The sequence below is a fragment of the Numida meleagris genome, chromosome 1 (assembly GCF_002078875.1).
Source record: "Numida meleagris isolate 19003 breed g44 Domestic line chromosome 1, NumMel1.0, whole genome shotgun sequence".
Taxonomy (NCBI): Eukaryota; Metazoa; Chordata; class Aves; order Galliformes; family Numididae; genus Numida; species Numida meleagris.
Window position 1 is genome coordinate 15,775,577 of NC_034409.1, and position 17,334 is coordinate 15,792,910.

At 45.1% G+C, this 17,334-nt stretch overlaps 1 protein-coding gene across 4 annotated transcripts in view; it reads left to right on the forward strand.

Moving 5' to 3' along the window:
* GRAMD4 (GRAM domain containing 4) overlaps positions 1-17,334 on the forward strand; it is a 78,442-nt gene that overhangs the window by 1,030 nt on the left and 60,078 nt on the right. The window contains exon 1 of one of the 4 annotated variants that reach the window (XM_021384656.1): positions 1-98. The exons of 1 other annotated variant lie outside the window; for it this stretch is intronic. In XM_021384656.1, coding sequence (XP_021240331.1) covers positions 70-98 — 29 coding nt within the window. In that variant the 5' untranslated portion in view covers positions 1-69. Of the gene's footprint in view, positions 99-1,655; positions 1,793-6,875; positions 7,019-17,334 lie in introns of those variants that run through there. 2 more of the 4 variants (XM_021384653.1, XM_021384657.1) reach the window with 2 other exon arrangements.

The following is a 17,334-nucleotide window of genomic DNA, read 5'->3' on the forward strand; positions in this document are numbered from 1 at the left end:
CGCAGCGCGGCGCAGCGGCTCTCGGGGCGGCGCCTGGCTCCGGCGGCCTGGGCACGGCGGGGAGCGTGAATGAGAGTTTGCTCCGATTTCCGAGCCGGGTGAGTGCCCCGCCGGGCTCTCGCTTTAACGTTGAATTCTACGTATGTTATTTTCGTCCGAGCCTTCCCGTCCCCGGGGTGCCCCGCTTCGCCTCCTCCCCGGGGCACCGCCGGGGCGGCCGCCCCCTCCCCGCGTCCTTCGCCGCCTTTTGTTCGGCGCGCGCGGAGCTCGCGGCCGGGGGACGCGGGGAGAGCGCGGGACGGACGGGACGGGACGGGACGGGGGCTGCGGCGCTGCCCGGCCCTGGGGGCGGAGGGCGGCTGTGCCACTCAGTCCGCCGCCGGGAGGCAGAGCCCGGCCGGGGGGTGCGGCGCGGGCCGGGTGCGGACGGCGCGGAACAAATACAGCGCGGAACAAATACAGCGCGGGGCGGCGCGGTGCTGAGCCCGTCCGGAGCCGTGGAGGTCACATCCCCGTGCACAAACAAGGCAGGGCCGCCCGGCCTCCCTCGCTGCTGATGGTTAGGGGCTGTTGGAACGCAGTGTCCCCCTTGGACCCTGTAGTCTGTCTGGTCGCTTCTGGCTGGGAAATGAGGCCGGCGGTGCTGCTGTTACGAGGCGTCCTGTCTCAATTCTGTGCGTTTGGGTGCGCCTGGCTGCGCTGGGGCTGCCCTGTGTCCGCTGCAGGCAGCCAGCGGTGTGCTGTGGGAAGTGCTCCGGTTTTCCAGGTGCGCAGATGGGGGCCGTGCGGCACGGCAGTGTGGGATGGAGAGGGGCTGCTGAGGGGGAGTACTGTCACTGGCCAGGGGGAGCCCCACAGGATGCTCTGACGGGTGGGTGTGTGTTCTGGGCCTCGGCTCTGGTCCGTGGACCGTCCCCAGGATTCGAGGCAACTGTGGTGCAGGTGGGAGACATGACAGCTGTCTGTCAGCCTTTCCTGTGGTTGCCTCTGCAGCAGAGCTTGGGTAGCAATAGTACTGTTACGCTGGTATGCGTGTGGAGTAAGTGTGATGAGTTCTGGGGGTTAGATGTGGGTGAAGCTGGAAGTGCTTAGTAAGGCAAGGTCCTGGGCATCTGGCTGTATCTTGCCTTGCTGTGTGACAAGTGGTTTTGTTCCTCAGAAGTCATCTAGCTGTAGGAGTCCCTGTTCACTGTAGGGGAGCTGGACTAGGTGACCTTTAAGGGTCCCCTCCAACTCAAACGATTCTATGATTTTTTTAATTAGAGGTGGGAACTCCCTTTAAACCTTCTTTGTGCCACATATGGTTACCTGGCCCTTCAGAAATGGGGACTCACTCAGTCTGCATTCCTTTGAAGCTGGCATTGGACCTTTAACCTGCTGGTTCTAAAATGGGTAGAATATAAAACTGGTTGATCATATGTTGGTACCAAATGACACAAGAATCCCTGGCAGCCTGAGCTGGGTGTCAGTGCTCTCATGCTGGGCTCGTTTCCCCATCGTAATGAAGGCGATGTGAGGCTGACACCGGGACAGGACTGTAGACTTGCAACGTTTGCTGCCTGTCCACAGCTCCGTGGATGTCCTCCTGGAGGCATTTCTGGTTGGCAGCAGGTAGGGCTGTCTGAGGGACAGTCGGGCTAATGAGTTTTATTTTGTTTTTCACTGTAATGGTGGCACGGCTGAGCCCGGGGCTGGAGGTGCTGTGGTGGTGCCCGTGGGTGCTGGGAGAAGCGGCACCGAGCCCATCTCCCTGTCCTTGCCTCCAGCCTGGAGCATCGCTGAGGCCTGTGACGTAAGTGCCTGTGGGGGAGGAGGAATTGAGGGCAGCAGCTGGAAAAGCCTGTCCTCACTCCTTGGGGAACCGCCTGAGGGGAGAGGAAGCCCTGCTCGGGGAGAAAGCACCCCTAGGGAAGGAAGGAGCAGGGCTGGCTGGGGGTGTTGGTGGTGGTGGGCGGCAGCTCCGGGCACTGCCCCTGCCCTTCTGCCCCTGTGTGATGTGGAAAACGATGGGAGTTCCTTGTAGAAGTGAGTGCAATATCAGGTGTCAGGCATCCCGTGTTGTTTGAGAGTAAGAAGGTTGAAGGAGAAAAAAAACCTGTATTTTGTTTTGGTAAGGAAATTTGTGCAGTGTGTGAGAAGTCGTTAATTAGCATTGTTGTAGACTTCTGGAATATGAAGCCTTGTCTGTCCATAACACTGTATATATTCAGTGTCTTCACCATCGTTTGGTACTTCAGTGTTCAGCTGAGGAGAAACATAAACTGTTTAACCTCCAAAGTAACGACCTGTTGGAAAATGAACCACGACCTCATTTCACATTGTGCTGCCATGAAAAGTCATAGTTTAGTTTTAACTCAGACACCACCTCTCATGTTTTTGAAGGTAGTAGACTGCATTGTGTGTGACATATGGCTCCATTAAAAGTTTTATAATGATTGTCTTTTTGTTTAAGAAGCCAAAGATCATGTTTCCTGATGTTTTGTTTCTTAAAGGTCAGGAAAATGATTGCTGTTTAGCAACGCGTGAGCACCTCGCTGGATTTTCCTGGTTTAAGCGAAGCAGCAGCTCGTCCAGGTCCCTTCCTTCTCAGCCCAGTATTTGTCAGGCTAATTTGTCAGGGTTACCCTCAGAGCTCCCAAAGCCCAGGCTGTTAGTAAGAAACTGCAATCCTACGTGCAGACAGTCTACCATCCTGAGCTGCAGGCTCTCTCTCTTCTCCAAACCTGACTGTGTCTGGCCCAAATGAAGTGTACCATTTTCTAGCTTTATCCTTCAACACTGCTTCTTTTTCTTTTCTATGTTGATTTATTTTTCTGTGTTAGGTGCTGCCTGCATGGTTGTGAGCTGATCTGTGGAGTAATCTGTGCACAGAAATGCAGCCATTAAGCACCGCTTTGGGTCATGATGTTGGGCACTGCCAGGATTTATGAGTTTTGATCTTTAAAGTCTCAGAAAAACGCAAGTTTTCTCTTTTCATTTTGTGTCCATGTGGGTGTGGGGGGGACAAGAAAAAGAAGCAGAGCGTTTTCCTTGTAGGTCAGAATTTATTAATACAGTGGCAGTTTAGTGGTGAACTCAGCTGGAAGTGAGTTAGTGCTGCTTTGTGTTATGACACACACACACACACAAAGAAGAAGTCTTTGAAGCCACTTCAGACTTCATAAATATTAGCAATCTGCAGTCTTTGTGGAGAGTAGGTACTAGCTTTTTTTCTTCACCTTAATGGTACAGTTTCTTTTGTATAGTAAATCACCTTGGCTAAAGGGTAGTGTTCAGCTGCAAATTAAAAATACATTATCTGTAGTTAGGAGCTTTCTTGCTCTTTTCCCCCTCCTCCCTTTAAGACCCAGTCCTTTCTCCTGATGTACTCTCTAGCAGTAATAGATTTAATTCCCTGACTTAGGAGACCAGGCCTTCAGAGGTGCATAAATGACTGCAGATGCAGTTATCTGCTTCTCAGGGTGGCAAGAGGTGAAGACTCCTCACCTGCTTGGTTGGTTGCTTTTGAAAAATTATTTCTGTTTGAATCTTGGGTCACTGTGTGTCTTTAACACTTGCTCATGTTAACGAGGGAAAAAACTACTGACTTTGATGGATGGTGGTTTTTGTAAATGTGCTTGGAGAATACTTAGGGTTGTCTGGTTTGCTTTTAGTTTGAAAGCTGTGTCTGCATCTCAACGGAAACCGGAGTTCAGCTGAGATGAGCTTCTTACAACTCGGAGTTACTGCAGCGATTCTCTGCCAAAGTCTGTTGAGAACATGTTGCCTGTTCTAGAGAAATGTGCTATCAAGCGTGCATCACGCTTAGCATAAAGCTTGCTCTAGGTGTCTTGGGGACAGAAGCAAACCGATCTTTTATTTCCTAGTATGTTATAAAAATAAGTAACTTTAAAAGTAAATGTTCTGTGTCTTACTTTTCCTTCCTGGGATGCAGGTCCTAGAGGTCCCTGTAAGTCACTGGTGCTGCAGCTGTTCCGAGCGCTGCTACCCTTCTGCAGGAGCTGACGTTTCTGCTTACAAACCCCAGGCGCTGCAGCCCTCTCTTCCTGATCTCATCGACGCAGATGTTGACACATCTTTTGACCTGTGATTAAGGGATTTATGACTAGGTTTGTGAGATGCACGTGCCCAGGAAGCATAATCATTAGATGCTGCATCGCGTAGATGTGTGTGTTCCTTGGGATGGGTGTGTGCAAACTTCTGTCTCAAACTTATCTCAGTTTTGAGTGAGTGCTTGCTGATGTTTGAGCATATCGTTGCTGTGTGCTGCCCTGGCTTGGCAGCAGCCATCTCGCACTGCATTTTCTTCCATCAGGGCTCTTCTGTCTGCTCAGTGCATATTCCTACGTTCTCAAGTCTCCTTTTTGATGTGCATGAAGGTGAACGTCTGCCTTAGAAACTAAAGTAAATGGGGTGAAGTTCAGATGTTTCCTTCTTCTGCCACATCTGTTTCGTGTGCTTGTGTGAGTAACTCTGTGGTCAATGTTAAATTTATAAACGAGGGTTTGATTTTTAGGTCAGCGCTTCAGGTGCAGAGTAAAGCTGTTAGTGGAATGTTGACAGCCAGGTAACACAGCTGTCAGCTGGGAGGGAGGAGGAGGACAAGAAAAAGGAATAAAGCATGAAATACCACTTTATCCTTGGGATACTCATCAAGCTCTGTGGGAGAGTGCGCTTTTGTTTCTTGAGTATTGAGTGTCCCTTCCTGTATATCTGTGTATAGTTGGCCAAGCTGTGGTGGATTTTTTTTTTTAATGTGATGAACTTATGCAGAAAAAGTAGTTAGCAGTTGCTTGCCTTCTCCATGTTGAAATGCAGTGGTTAGAAAATGCATTTTAAATTTCCAAAGTACCCCCCTGAAAATAACTGCTTAATACGAGAGCTCTATACTTATCTTAATTAGAGAGAACAAAGCCACGCGCTTCGTGGTGGCCTGACATATACAATTAGTGCCTGAATTCTATTAGTTTCCTACCACTATAGCTGCCTTATCAGAGCTCTTGATAGGGCTGTCAGTGGCTTTTATTAGTAGCTTGCATTACTAATACTTGACTTTTTTACCATCTCGTAGAAGCCAATTGTTTCTTCAATATTCATTTCAGGTGCAAAGTTACTTACTTATATATAGAATGCTGGAGATTCATGGGTTTGGAAATGAACCAATTTTGAAAATTAACATCAGAGTTTTCAATGACAGATCCACAAGTATCTTTCGATGCTCAAAGCAGAATTTATTTCATAACTTGAAGTTTACTGTGAACTTGAATTTTGAAAGTTAGACATGTGAAAGAACTTCTTAAATATAGCGTGAGCAAGAGTTTCAGCTCTGAAGCTGTCTTCAGGAGAAGTCCTCCTGCCTCACATCACTGATGTTGCTGACTGAAGTGCCACATTCAGGAAAGGGTTTGTCTCATTACTCTGGATCTCATTTGTGTCCTTATGTGTGCACAGTAACTGCATTTCTGAATAACCTGCTGCACTTTTCAAGGTTAATAGCATTTTGTCATTCTGGGGGAAATGTGGCAGTGCTGCATAGGGACACGTGGTATTACAACTGTCAGCAGTATTTAAGCGGCAGCGCAGCCGTAGGGATGGGGAAATGTGAAGCCTCTAGAGGAGTTCTTGTAATGTGGTCTGAGGGCCACACATAGTCCGTGGTGCAGCTTTATGAGTCTGAAAAGGGTCTGTTTTTTCCTGTTTGCTTTTGGTAGAGCCAGCACGTGGCTGTAAATGTACGGCCTTGGGGTCCCTCTACATTTGTGAGAACTGGTGTGGAAGCTGTAAACCCTGTAACTGACTCCAGACCTTAGTCTTGAGGAGCTGTGCAGTCACGGCTTCAGGCACAAGCTGCTTCCCTCAAACACTGAAGCAAGGCCTGCTGCCGGTGTGCCAGGACAGCGTGCTGCCAGAGCCTGGTGACTTTGTGCTGTCTGCTCTGGCTGGTGAGGGTAGCGTGCCCAGTTTGCGCTCCAGAGATCCAAGCAGCAGAGGCCAGTCAGAAAACCCCTTGGGGCTGAAGAAACTGGTGGCCTGGGCTATGAGCCTTTTGTAAAAGGTGTGACAAGATGTCGTGTCGCAACAGGAAAAAAATAGCACATCCACCACCCTAAGATAAAATGCTGTTTACCCTGTGATGTTCCTTGCACTTACGTGGCCCTTGATGAATACACCCTTGGCTGCTTGATTCAAAACCAAGCTGCAAGTCGATATGCAATCCAGGATCCTATCTCTGGGATATACTCACTCTTGGGTTTGGACTTTTTTCATCTTCTTTCTTCCTCATCTTTTCCCTCCGGAGTTAAGAACTACTGCTTAAGAGTGTTGGCCATGTGTCCCATCCCAAAGCTCCTGGCTGCTTCCCGTTGCTGTAGGAGCCAAGAGGTGTGGCTGCAGCCACAGCATCCCTGTGTCGCTGAGACTAGGGTGGCATCAGTCTGTCACCATCAGATAATTGTTGGAAAAAAAAAAAGATTCCTCAGAGTATGAAGTGTTGCATCACCTTGCAAAGATAGTGCCATTGGATGGAATAGGAGTACACGGAATCTGCATTACTACGTTATGTAGTCTGTCTTTTCAAAACGTTAAAGCACTTCTCGGCCTTACAGTACTTTGATCAACTTTAACTTTTTGCACTGAAGTGCAGCAGCCGCTGCCTGCTGTCAACACTGCAAAAACTGGGACCGTGCACTAGAGAAATGTCCTTCACAATAAGCTATAGAGCACCTAGCTAGATGTGTCAATCCTTTAAGAGCTCTGCCAGCTGCTGCAGGATGCTGTACGTTCAAGTTTCACTTGAGCTGTAGAAGCTTCCTGGAAACTTGCAGTCATTAAAACTAACGTCAGGAGCTTGCGACACGCTGCAGAACTAAGGACTGCGGTCTCCTCCAGATGTGGTGGAGCTAGCCCTGTTGTGTTTCAGAGAAACGTTCTGAGTATGAAGCTTATAAAAGGATCTGTGCCTGTTTTGTGGGTTTCTCACTTTCCCTATCTGGCAGAGTTACTGATGGGATTGATGAAGGTATGTACATTCAGCAGCTCTTACTTTTACTTCCAGTGGTGTGAAATAACCAGCCTAAGTAAGATAGCTCTGATTTCACCAGAAAACTCTGTATTAAGAAATATTTTTGCATCAAATCTGCTTCTTTCCTGTTTCTTCCAGTAGCAGTCTTGCTTCCGTTTTTGAGGGGTCTTCTAACAGTGATTTCATTTAATGCTGAATTGCTAATCCCTCCACAACAGTAAGTAAAAAAAAAAAAAAAAAAGGAGGCATGAACACCATTTCTTGGAATATTTTGTAAGAAGAATGTGAAACTTGCATTGCTGAGTAGTTGACTGGTGAAGCTCTCTGGCGCTTGGGAGTCCTCTCATAAAGCAGAGCAGAGACAGCGCGTGGTTTTTGAGCAAGAAAGTTAGTTTTCCTGGTGGAATGCAAGCCTGAATGCACAGTATCTGCTTTGAGTTTCACTTAGATGAGTAAAGTTGGAGAAGATGGAATTCATAAGTAATTCTCTATTTTGCTGTTAATACTTTGAAATGGCATAAATATATTTTTCTTTATAGATAAGCTTTAAGCATTAAGCTATTATCTGTGACTCATTACTGTGTAGTCTGCTGTTGGTGACAATTTACTTTCTTTGTTATATCATGGAAAATCTTTCCATGCAGTTTGTATTTCTTTATGTCTAAAGCAAGCTACGTTTGTTTATCTTACCCTCTAGGTGGCTTTGTTCTCAGCTGGTTGGAAGTTCATCATAATATCTGAGTGTTACAGCACGTGGTTATTTGCTTTTCTGCTTTCTTGTTCCTTTTCAAATACTTCAGCTAAGCAAAGCATTTGTAGTTACACAGTCTGATATTCCTTAGAGCTTTTTTTATATAAATATCAAAGTTATGAAATTAATACTGCGTTCTCATAAATGTCAGAAGTAGGTGAAGACAAATATACTGGAAATGCTAGGAAGGGGCTGGACCCATGACTAACTGACCACAGCTTGCTTGTTATCTGAAACAGGAGATGAGGAGCCATGGAGCTGTGTTTAGGAAGCAGATGCATTGCTGCTGTTTCTGAACCATGAAGGAAATACCAGACGCCGACGCTTTAGGAGATTATCTGCTGCTACCATACGTATTTTCTTACTTGCAGGATGATCACTGTTTGAAGTGGCTTCCTTTTTATGTGAAGATTTACTAGTAGATTCACCTTGTAAAATATATATATATATATTTTTTTGCCAAATGCAGCCATGAGCAGTAATATGAATATTTTTAAGTGGGACGAGGAACATCAGAGCACTCTGCTTATCAAGGCGTAAAGGAAAGCTCATCTTGTAGCCAGTCAGCTAAAGAAAACTCCTGTGTGTAAAGGGAGGTAATGTCATGAGGTTCGGCAGTCCCATCATTTCTGTAGGTGCTTCCATCCATTCCATGCTCTTGTATGCATCGTTGTGTAGGGATGCTGCTATGATCTGAGCTCTTCTTGTAGCCTTGTTGAAGCCTGTGTCTGGTCTTTTCTCCAGAGGGTTTTTTTCATACACTTATGAACTTGTAGTCAGAGTTCTGGGGCTGACGATAACAAATTGGACCTAGCTTTCATGTCTTACTGGTGGCCTTGGTTCCTGGGTACCCAGAAACCTTTCCAATTCCTTGCCCTGCAGGTACTTTTCAAGACCAGACAAATGTACGCGTGTGTCTTCTGAGTGGTGAGGCTGCCTCTTACGGAGGAGAATTTGCAGGGGGGGAATGGTTTTACTTTTGCTTCTTGCAGCGCAGCTCTTGGAGGCCTGACACCTCTGGTTTGCTGTGGGCCATTGGAGTTGAGTGCAGTAGCCAGAACAGTCCTTGATTAAAACTGCTGCTGCTTAAGGTTTCGTACTATACAATAAATTCTAGAGTCAGGCCAAAGAAAACAACCTTTCTCTTGCAACTCAATAACTCCAGGCACCATACCAGTTTGAAGACCGTGGAGCACATTAGCAGTCTTAGCTGGACTGTCCTACCACACCCACTGTATAGTCTGGATTTGGTGCCTTCTGACTTCATCTGTCTGGATTGATTAAAGATGCACTGCATGAGCTTTTGTAGCGAGATGCTGTCGTAGCAGCTAGGAAACAGTAGGTCACCTCCACTGGTGCAGATTTTTATGAGTGCGGCATGCAGGCCCTTGTTCATTGCTGGTGAAAATGCATAGCTGATGGTGGTGACTGTTGAAAAAATGTTTTGTAGCTGAGAATTTGCTTGATCAAACATTGTTATTGTGCTCTTGGTAGTTTCTGTGGAAATAAGTAGGAGGCGTTTCTTTTGGAGTGACCTGTGTATAGCCAAATTGGAGCCTTGTGATGTTTATCTTGTCCTGCGGTCTTCGGCTTGCTTCTGTCATTAATGCAAAAAATTCTGAACTCCAAGTTACCATGACTTTGAGGGACTGCATCTGTCGGAACACCTCTGAAGTGTGAGCAGTAGGCTTGCTACCCCTGAATCAGAATTTGAGGTTGACAGGTAATTACATTCTTAAGATATTTCTGGAAGAATGAAATCCATGGTTTAATTTTTAAAATTCCAAGGTTTAAATATGCGAATGTTTGTGAAGTAACTGGGACCGGATAGGGCTGGAAGTCCTTGCTAGGAGGCTGACAATGATGTCAGAAATAGGAGCACCTTTGGGGCCTGTGGGAGGGCCAGGGCTTGGGCTGGGGAATGGCCTTGTAGTTTTACTGTGAGACACTGTTGTCATCTCCTCAGCTTTGAGTTGAAAACCAAAGCATTTCTTAGAAGAAGGCGTTCTTGGAAGAACGCTACATCTTTCTCGTGAAGAAAGTTATTACCTCTATAAAACCTCTCCGTAAAAGGCTTTGAAATGCACACAGCTGAAACAATTTTACTGCGGCCTATGTGTGAAAGGAGTAACCCATTTTGTCTCTTTCCCCACACCCAGCCGTGACTGCTTAGAAAGATAGTGTGTGTATACAGCTTTCTTTTCTCCAGCAGCTTTGACCTTTGGACCTTTATCGTTACTGACTGAAGCGTCATCGTGGCATAAATATACCCGTCCGCTCAGACAGTGTAGCTCTGGCCCTCATCCCAGTCTTGAAGGCAGACTTATAAATGCCATCCTTTATCTGCCTTTGAAATTGCTTGGTCTGATTGGAGTGATGACTGCATTAATCCTTTTCATATTCCTTCTACCTTGGTTTCTTCACTTCATTACTGGACTATCCATCCTGCTTTCCTTGTGTTAATTTAATTCCGTTTGAAGTCTGAAACCTCAATGATGTGCGAAGTTACTACTTACTGTCTCTGGCTTCGTATTGTTTTAGGAACCTGACTGCCTTTGTGGTGTGTTTGAGATGTTTTGAGACAAGGAAATGCTTGGTTTTGGAACAGAGCATGCAGAAAGTAGCTCAGGGTGCTTGCACAGGCTTGGTTAATAACCTCTCCCAAGAGCCAATCCTTCTAAGTGCCGACAGCATTGGATTCAGGGACTACTTCGTGTTTGGGATTAAAAAAACCCAACAGATCAGCAGAGCTTTTCTGCCTCTTCCTTTTGTCATGTACATCTCATGTTGAGATGCAGTTGAAACGCTGCTAATATGGCTGTGTCAGAAGAGATCTCTCTTGGGAGAAATGCCATTTAGCACAGATTTAACCTTTGGTGATGTAGCCAAGATGATGTTCCCCTCCGTAGAGGAGTAGAGCTCAATATTTTGATGTGCTCTGGTTTATTTAAAGACTTGCTCCCAGATACCTTGTTCCAGCTGTTTCAAGCGTCTTCAAAGCTGTAGTTGTCAACGCTGTACAATTTTTTTTTGTCAATGGAAACATCTGCTGTTACAAGGCAATAGGACAAGTGCCATTAAGATGTTCATTTCCTACCAACGCAACCAAATTAATGAGAACTGGACTAGCTTATGGTAATAGCTTCAGCTGGTTGGCTTTCTTGTTAGGAAGAGGCTTTGTGCTTTTCTTACAGATTCATGTAATGCATCATTTCTGTGTTTTGTTGAAATTGTGCAGTTTTTTTGCTTAGCTTTCCTCAACTCTGTGTGTACTTTAAGGAAGCCTGAAAATTTAAAAGATATTCATTCAGACTTGTTTCTTGTATGGTTGCCTGAAGAATAGTTGTCATAAGCTCTTTGAAAGCCAGAGAAGAAAGCTGAAGGCTGCTATATTAAACTCTAGAAATTGCTGTGCTTTTAAATTTTGTGTCTGGAAGTTGTTTATAAAATTACCTGGACTAAAAGTCTACCCGTAGGACTATTGTACTTAGAAGATTTTGGAGATGTTCTTCGGTGTCTGATGGAAACTGACCTGGACGTGACTTTGTCATGAGTCCATGGAGAGCAATGGCTGGTTGCAAAGCACTGCTTTGAGGTGGTTTCAGGATTCTGGCAGTGCTTCAGGCCTGACACTGAAATTTTCTTATTGTCTCAGAGTTTGCAGTGCCTGGAGGGGAATTTGAGTGTCACTGAAGGGTGACATGGAGGAAAAAAAGCTGAGGGAGGAAGTGGTTTTGCTAGTGAGTACCCCACTAAGGCTGGTGACCCAGGAGTCTGTAAGAGTTAGTTCTTTCATTGGCTTGTGATACCTCATAGTTTGACGTGTCTTATGGCTTGGCACCACCTCACAGTTGCTTCCTTGTAGAATGTAGTTGTGTACCTTCATCTTTTCCCTCCTCTTCTGCATTAGTCACGTATGCCGTCCTGTATGCCAAGCTGTTGAAGATGAACAGTTGAACTTCTCCGTGTTTCTGGGGATGAGGGAGTGACGGCTGCCAACCAGTGTTTGTTTGTCACTGTTAAGTGTTTCAAGTGATGAAATATTTTAATTGTTTGCAAAATGCCAAGTGGATGAAATTGGTTTCATGAGCTAATAAAATTTGAGAGAAAAGACAAGAATGTGTCTTAACATAAAAACTTAAGTTTTTTTTTCTTCTTTCTCCCACTCTGTACTTCCTTACAGGTGTCTGACTTGTATGTTCTGTCATTCTTTCTGAGGTTATTGCCCTTCACAGAATCACAGAATCATTTGAGTTGGAAGGAATCCTTAAAGGTTGTGTAGTCCAACTCCCTGCAGTGCACAGGGACACCTATAGCTAGATCGGGTGCTCAGAGCCCCACCCTGCCTGACCTTGAATGTCTCCTAGGATGGGGCATCCATTGCCACTCTGGGCAACGTGTTCCAGTGCCTCACCACTCTTATTTAATAAACTTTTTCTTTATATCCAGTCTAAATCTCCCATTTCTTTAGTTTGAAACCATTTCCCCTTGTTCTGTCACAACAGACCCTGCTAAAGAGTCTGTCCCTTTTCCCCCTTACAGCTTCCCTTTAGATACTGGCGGGCCACTCAGGTCTCTCCGAAGCCTTCTCTTCTCCAGGCTGAACAGCCCCAGCTCTCTCAGCCTGCCTTCGTAGAGGAGGTGTTCCATTCCTTGGATCATTTTTGTGGCCCTCTAGATGCGCTCCAACAGGTCTATGTCTCACTTTCCAGAACTGCCCATGTCCTCACCTGTCTGTGACTGCTGGTGGAACAAGGAACAACTTCTGCTGGGGCTAATGCTTATGCTTATCTGCCCCCTGACTGTTTAATCACTCACAATTGCGAGCATGTGTGGATTTGTGGTGTCTGTCCTCTGCTTACAGTAGCTAGTGGTAAGACCAAAATTGGCTTTTTTTTTAAACACGTAAAGGTTAGTGGGAGAGAAGGTGGAGGAGATGCTGACAAATTACAGGCTGTCAGTACCTTCTGGCAGAATCAGGCTCAACGACTAAGATCACTGATTTTTTGGTGTCCAGAGAGTGTTAAAATAAGTACATGAACAGAAAGGTCTGTAGTTATGATGGAATACCCAGGCAATTAACTAACAGAGAGAGTTAATGTACAGGATAATGGGCGATTATGTTCCTAATGGCTCTTTTATTTTCTCATAGGGTTGGATGCTCTACTGCCTGGTATGCCTATACCAGCTTGTAGCAACCTGAAGCAAAACTAGTTTTTATTTCTTATGTTCAAGATTACTAATCTATGTGTGGAGACGAGGATAGGTATTTTGCATGCTGAGGAATGATCAAATAGAGGCTTGCTCCTGTAACAGATTAGCTTGAACAGCTGAGTTTTCCAACCTTATTTCATTGTTTTAAGATAAGTCATTTAAATAATCAAATCATTTAAACAATTGATTGCGGTCCAGAAATCAAAACTCTTTTGGGTACAGTGAATCAGTTCTGTTTATAGCAAATGTGCCAAAAGTGCAAATGTATTTACATAAAGAATTACAGACAAGAGATCCATGACACCTAGAAGACAAGTAAAGTGCTTTCCTGTGTATCACAACATTCTCTGTTAATTCCATGTGACAGAGTTTGGAAATATTATTTCTCTAATCTCTTCCCAAGATGAGTGTGTGAGAAGGAAGGAGTGATGAAGTTCTGCCCAAAGGAACTGCCGTTTCCCTTTTCCATCAGTTTGGTGAGAGCTTGATCTTAAATGTTTTACTCTTTGATAAGATTTGAAGAAATAGTTTACATTGCTCTTATGAGTTACTGGGTAGTATGCACTGTGCCGGAAATGAAGTTGTTGTTGGAAGACAGACTTACTGTATGCAACTTGCTTTTTCTCTGTTATTTCTTCATTTAGCTTACTTGGACAAATTCCTTCTACATGCGTTGTGCAGCATAACATTCTTTAACAGAATACTTTTTTTACATATTATCTTCTCAAGTTTTTACACAATACTTCACCATATCTTCATGTAGAAGTTGACATGACAAGGAATTAGAAGACTACCGAGTTTCCTAATCTATACAATGATTTATTTCTTCCTGCCTCAATTCTGTGTCTCTAAAGTTAGCTGGAAGAGCATTTTCAGGTTTCTGTTGGGAAAAGGAGCAGAATGAAAAGCAGCACTGCTTGTTGTATAGAAATGTGGGATCTGGGGATTAAATAAATTCTTTATGAGCTCAATGCCAGTAGGAATTTAGCTGAGGATTCTTTATTGTAGTGATGGGTGTAGTTGATGTGCCAGCCATATATCACTGTAGTTCATTTTCATGTACTAAAAATGTTGAACTTCTTTATTTATGAGAATGTTTTTTTGTTTGGTGTTTGTTTTATTTATAATTATTTTTATGAATGTACAGTTGTTGGAGAGTTACTGGTGGTTGGTGAAAGACTCGGTTCCTTCCCTTGACTGTGCCCATCACTGGTTTCTGTAGTCACTGCATCTCAAATGCGTGCTGATTTTTGATGTTTTATTTCATATCACAGATACTTTAGGGGCTTAGATCTTTCAGATGACAGAATAGCAGCTCAGGTTTGCAGAAGCAAGTTACACAGTGCTGTGCCTAAAATCACCACATCCTCAAAACCTTTCTGTGAAAATTCACATCTAGATGGTTTCATGATAATTTGGTTACTCATAAAACTGTTACTGTTGGTTTTTGCTGAATTCTCTCTAAATTGAGGAAAGCCTCTAAAATAGATCATCTTTCTACACTCTGTACTGTTGCCCATAGCTTTGTTTTCAGTGAGGTGCCCCTACCTAATAGCTGAATGATTTGGGGGAACTCTATGGTTGATTTGTGAATAAAAAGTTAGGGGAGTTCATTTTGTCATTGCGTATATAGCATAGCGGTTGTGTATCTGTGATCTTTTGTGTGATAGCTTAGTAACTCCTTTTGAGTGGTCTTGCCTTAAGAACAGCTGTAATGCATAGGTAGCTTGTGACATGCTGCCTAACATGAAAAGGGCATGGACGTGGCCCTGCTGATGTGTGTTGGTAAGGGCTGGGACAGGCTCTGTTTTGGCAGTGAGCTGCATGCTCTCAGCTGTACTGAGCTGAGGATTGCTGCATTAGTCATTTGCAGTGAGCTGTGTCCTGCTTCAAATGTGTGCCTTTTAGCTCTCTCTTCTATATTTTTAATGAATAGCAAGTTGAAATATTAATTACAAAGTGACTATGTAGTCATTCTTGCAAACTGTACTTCAGGTTTTATGCTTTTGTTCTGTTTCTGAAGATTACAGGGTAAGCTGTGAGCTGGAGTAGAAGTACTTGCTGGCTGTTGGGAGACCTCTCTGAGATGCTCTCTGAGATCCTGCGTAGACCTCTGCAGGCTGCTGCCAAAATGCTTTTCTCTTAGCTTGGAGCATGGTTCACCATTCATGGTGCCTTTTGTCACAGCACTTCTTTAATTTATCAGTATTTATCATTAAAAGATGATGACTGTGCTGTTCAGATTGTTCAGTGCTGACTGTGTATTTCCACAGGTTTAACTGCATTGCTCTCAACAACTTGCACTTGTTTTTACTTGAAGGAACTAACAGGGCTCTGACTTTAAACAGTGCAGTGATTGCCTTTCATAATAAACTTAGTACCCTGATTAAGATGTACCATGCTAGTGTGTATACTTTCAACTTCAAATGTTTATTTTAAGACAGATTGTATGTAGAAGGGTAACTTTATTCTAAGTGTTATGCCAAGCTAGGCTTTGTATATTTCCAGTAGAAGAGTGGAAGAGGAGATGGATGTAGTGAGAACCTAACCTTGTCCCATGTCAGTGGTCCCTTCAGCCCCCGTATTCATGTGCTTTTGAGTGTGGAAGTTGTGGTGCTTTGCCCCAGCTCCATGCTGGCTGCAGCTGGGCCAGAGCTGAGCTGCTGGGGCTGTGCCACCCTCCAGGCTGCTGCTGAGCTGGTGCTGCTCTCTTCTCGTGTCCTCACAGTCCGCTCCCCTGGCCAGCCCACAGAAATCAGTGAGAGAATGACAAATGCGTTTTGTCTGTGTTAAGCTGTGACACGTTTGCCTTCTGTCCTTCAGAGGAGGGACCGAAGCTCTGTTGTGGGCCTGATTCTGGGAGATGTCTCAGAGCAGCTTCATAAAGGCTCTTTTCAGGGTGAGGTTGCTCAGTTGTTGAACCTGATTTGGGTGCAGGTGGCTGCTGTAACAGGATACTTTCTCCCTCTGCCCATGACCAGAAGCCTCTTCTGTGAGGGAGGTGTGAGGGCTTTAATAATGTGTGCAACTGTGAGTGAGGCTGAATGGCTGTCTGCTCCAATTAAAGCAACCCTGCCAGAAAGCAAACACAAAAATTAGTTGGATCAGCAGTGAATTGATAACCCGCATTCGGCGGCCAAGTGACAGAAGGGCTCTGGCAGTAGTGAGGAGCGCTGCCCTTTGGTGTCAGCTGTGTTGGAGCTGCCTTCAGCCTCGGCCATGCTTGGCCAGGGCTAGGCCCCAAGGGGAGAGCTCCAGTGGGTGCTGGTGTGAGACGCTGACGGAGATGAAGTGTTCACCTGGAGGGCGACCAACTGTTATTTCTATTGCTACGTGCTATCTCTTTGACAGATTATTTGCCATGCTCACAGGACAGCGCGTGAGCTGGTAAACACAGATGCTGAGAAGCTGCCTGCTGTCCTGTGGTTTAAATCTGTGGGCTCTGCCTGTCACTGGAGCTCATCTCTGCATGCAAAGTGTTTTTCTGATAAGGTATTTTTGGTGGTGCTCTTCAGGGGGAAGAGTAGATGTCTCACTTTCTCACATGAGTGGCTCGAGAAAAACAAGCTTCTTCCTAGTTCAGGAGTTAAAATCGCCACTTAATCAATTTACCGAGGAATTAATTTAATGTATCTTGCTAATATTGTTTCATGATGAGAGAATGGTACAGGGGGAAGTAGAGTGTTAATGGATTTTTGGAAGAGATGTGTTTTGGGAGATGGACTTTTCCAAGTAGAATATTAAGTACAAAGCACGCCTCCAACAGCCACTCAGCTGCAATTGTCACTGCTCTCGGTTTCTTCACACACCGATGTGTGACCTGTGTAGGTATGTTGTGTGTTGTGGTGGTGGTTTTTTGTCTGCTCTGTGCATCCCACAGTATTAAAGTGGTTATCAAGCCAGGCCCCTGCGTTTCAGCTGGCTGGGGACTGTCCCTAGCTGTGGGAGCAGCAGTTCTGCCTTCCATGGAGGGCCACTGGCAGAACTCTGTGACAGGTCCAGAAGCGAGTCCTGCAGCCACGCTCTGCTGCTTTTTATTATGGGGCTGTGTCCAGTGGCACCCCTGTCCCTCCTGCCTATAGCAGCCAAGGAGAAGGCTCTGAAGGCAAATGGCTTTTATTGCACTACCGTGGTCCATCTCCTAGGCAGCTTTATGTTGGATGCTGAATGACACATGAGACTATTGGAAAAAATAGATCTCAAAGTAGTGCATATTCATGAAGCTGCACTATGGTTGCTGTGACAACCCCACCTCAGTCAAGATCAGTGTTTTAAACTTCTGTCTCCTGTGTCTGGGTTTCTCCTATAGTGGATATTACACATTTTCCACTTTTCTCCCAATCCTCCC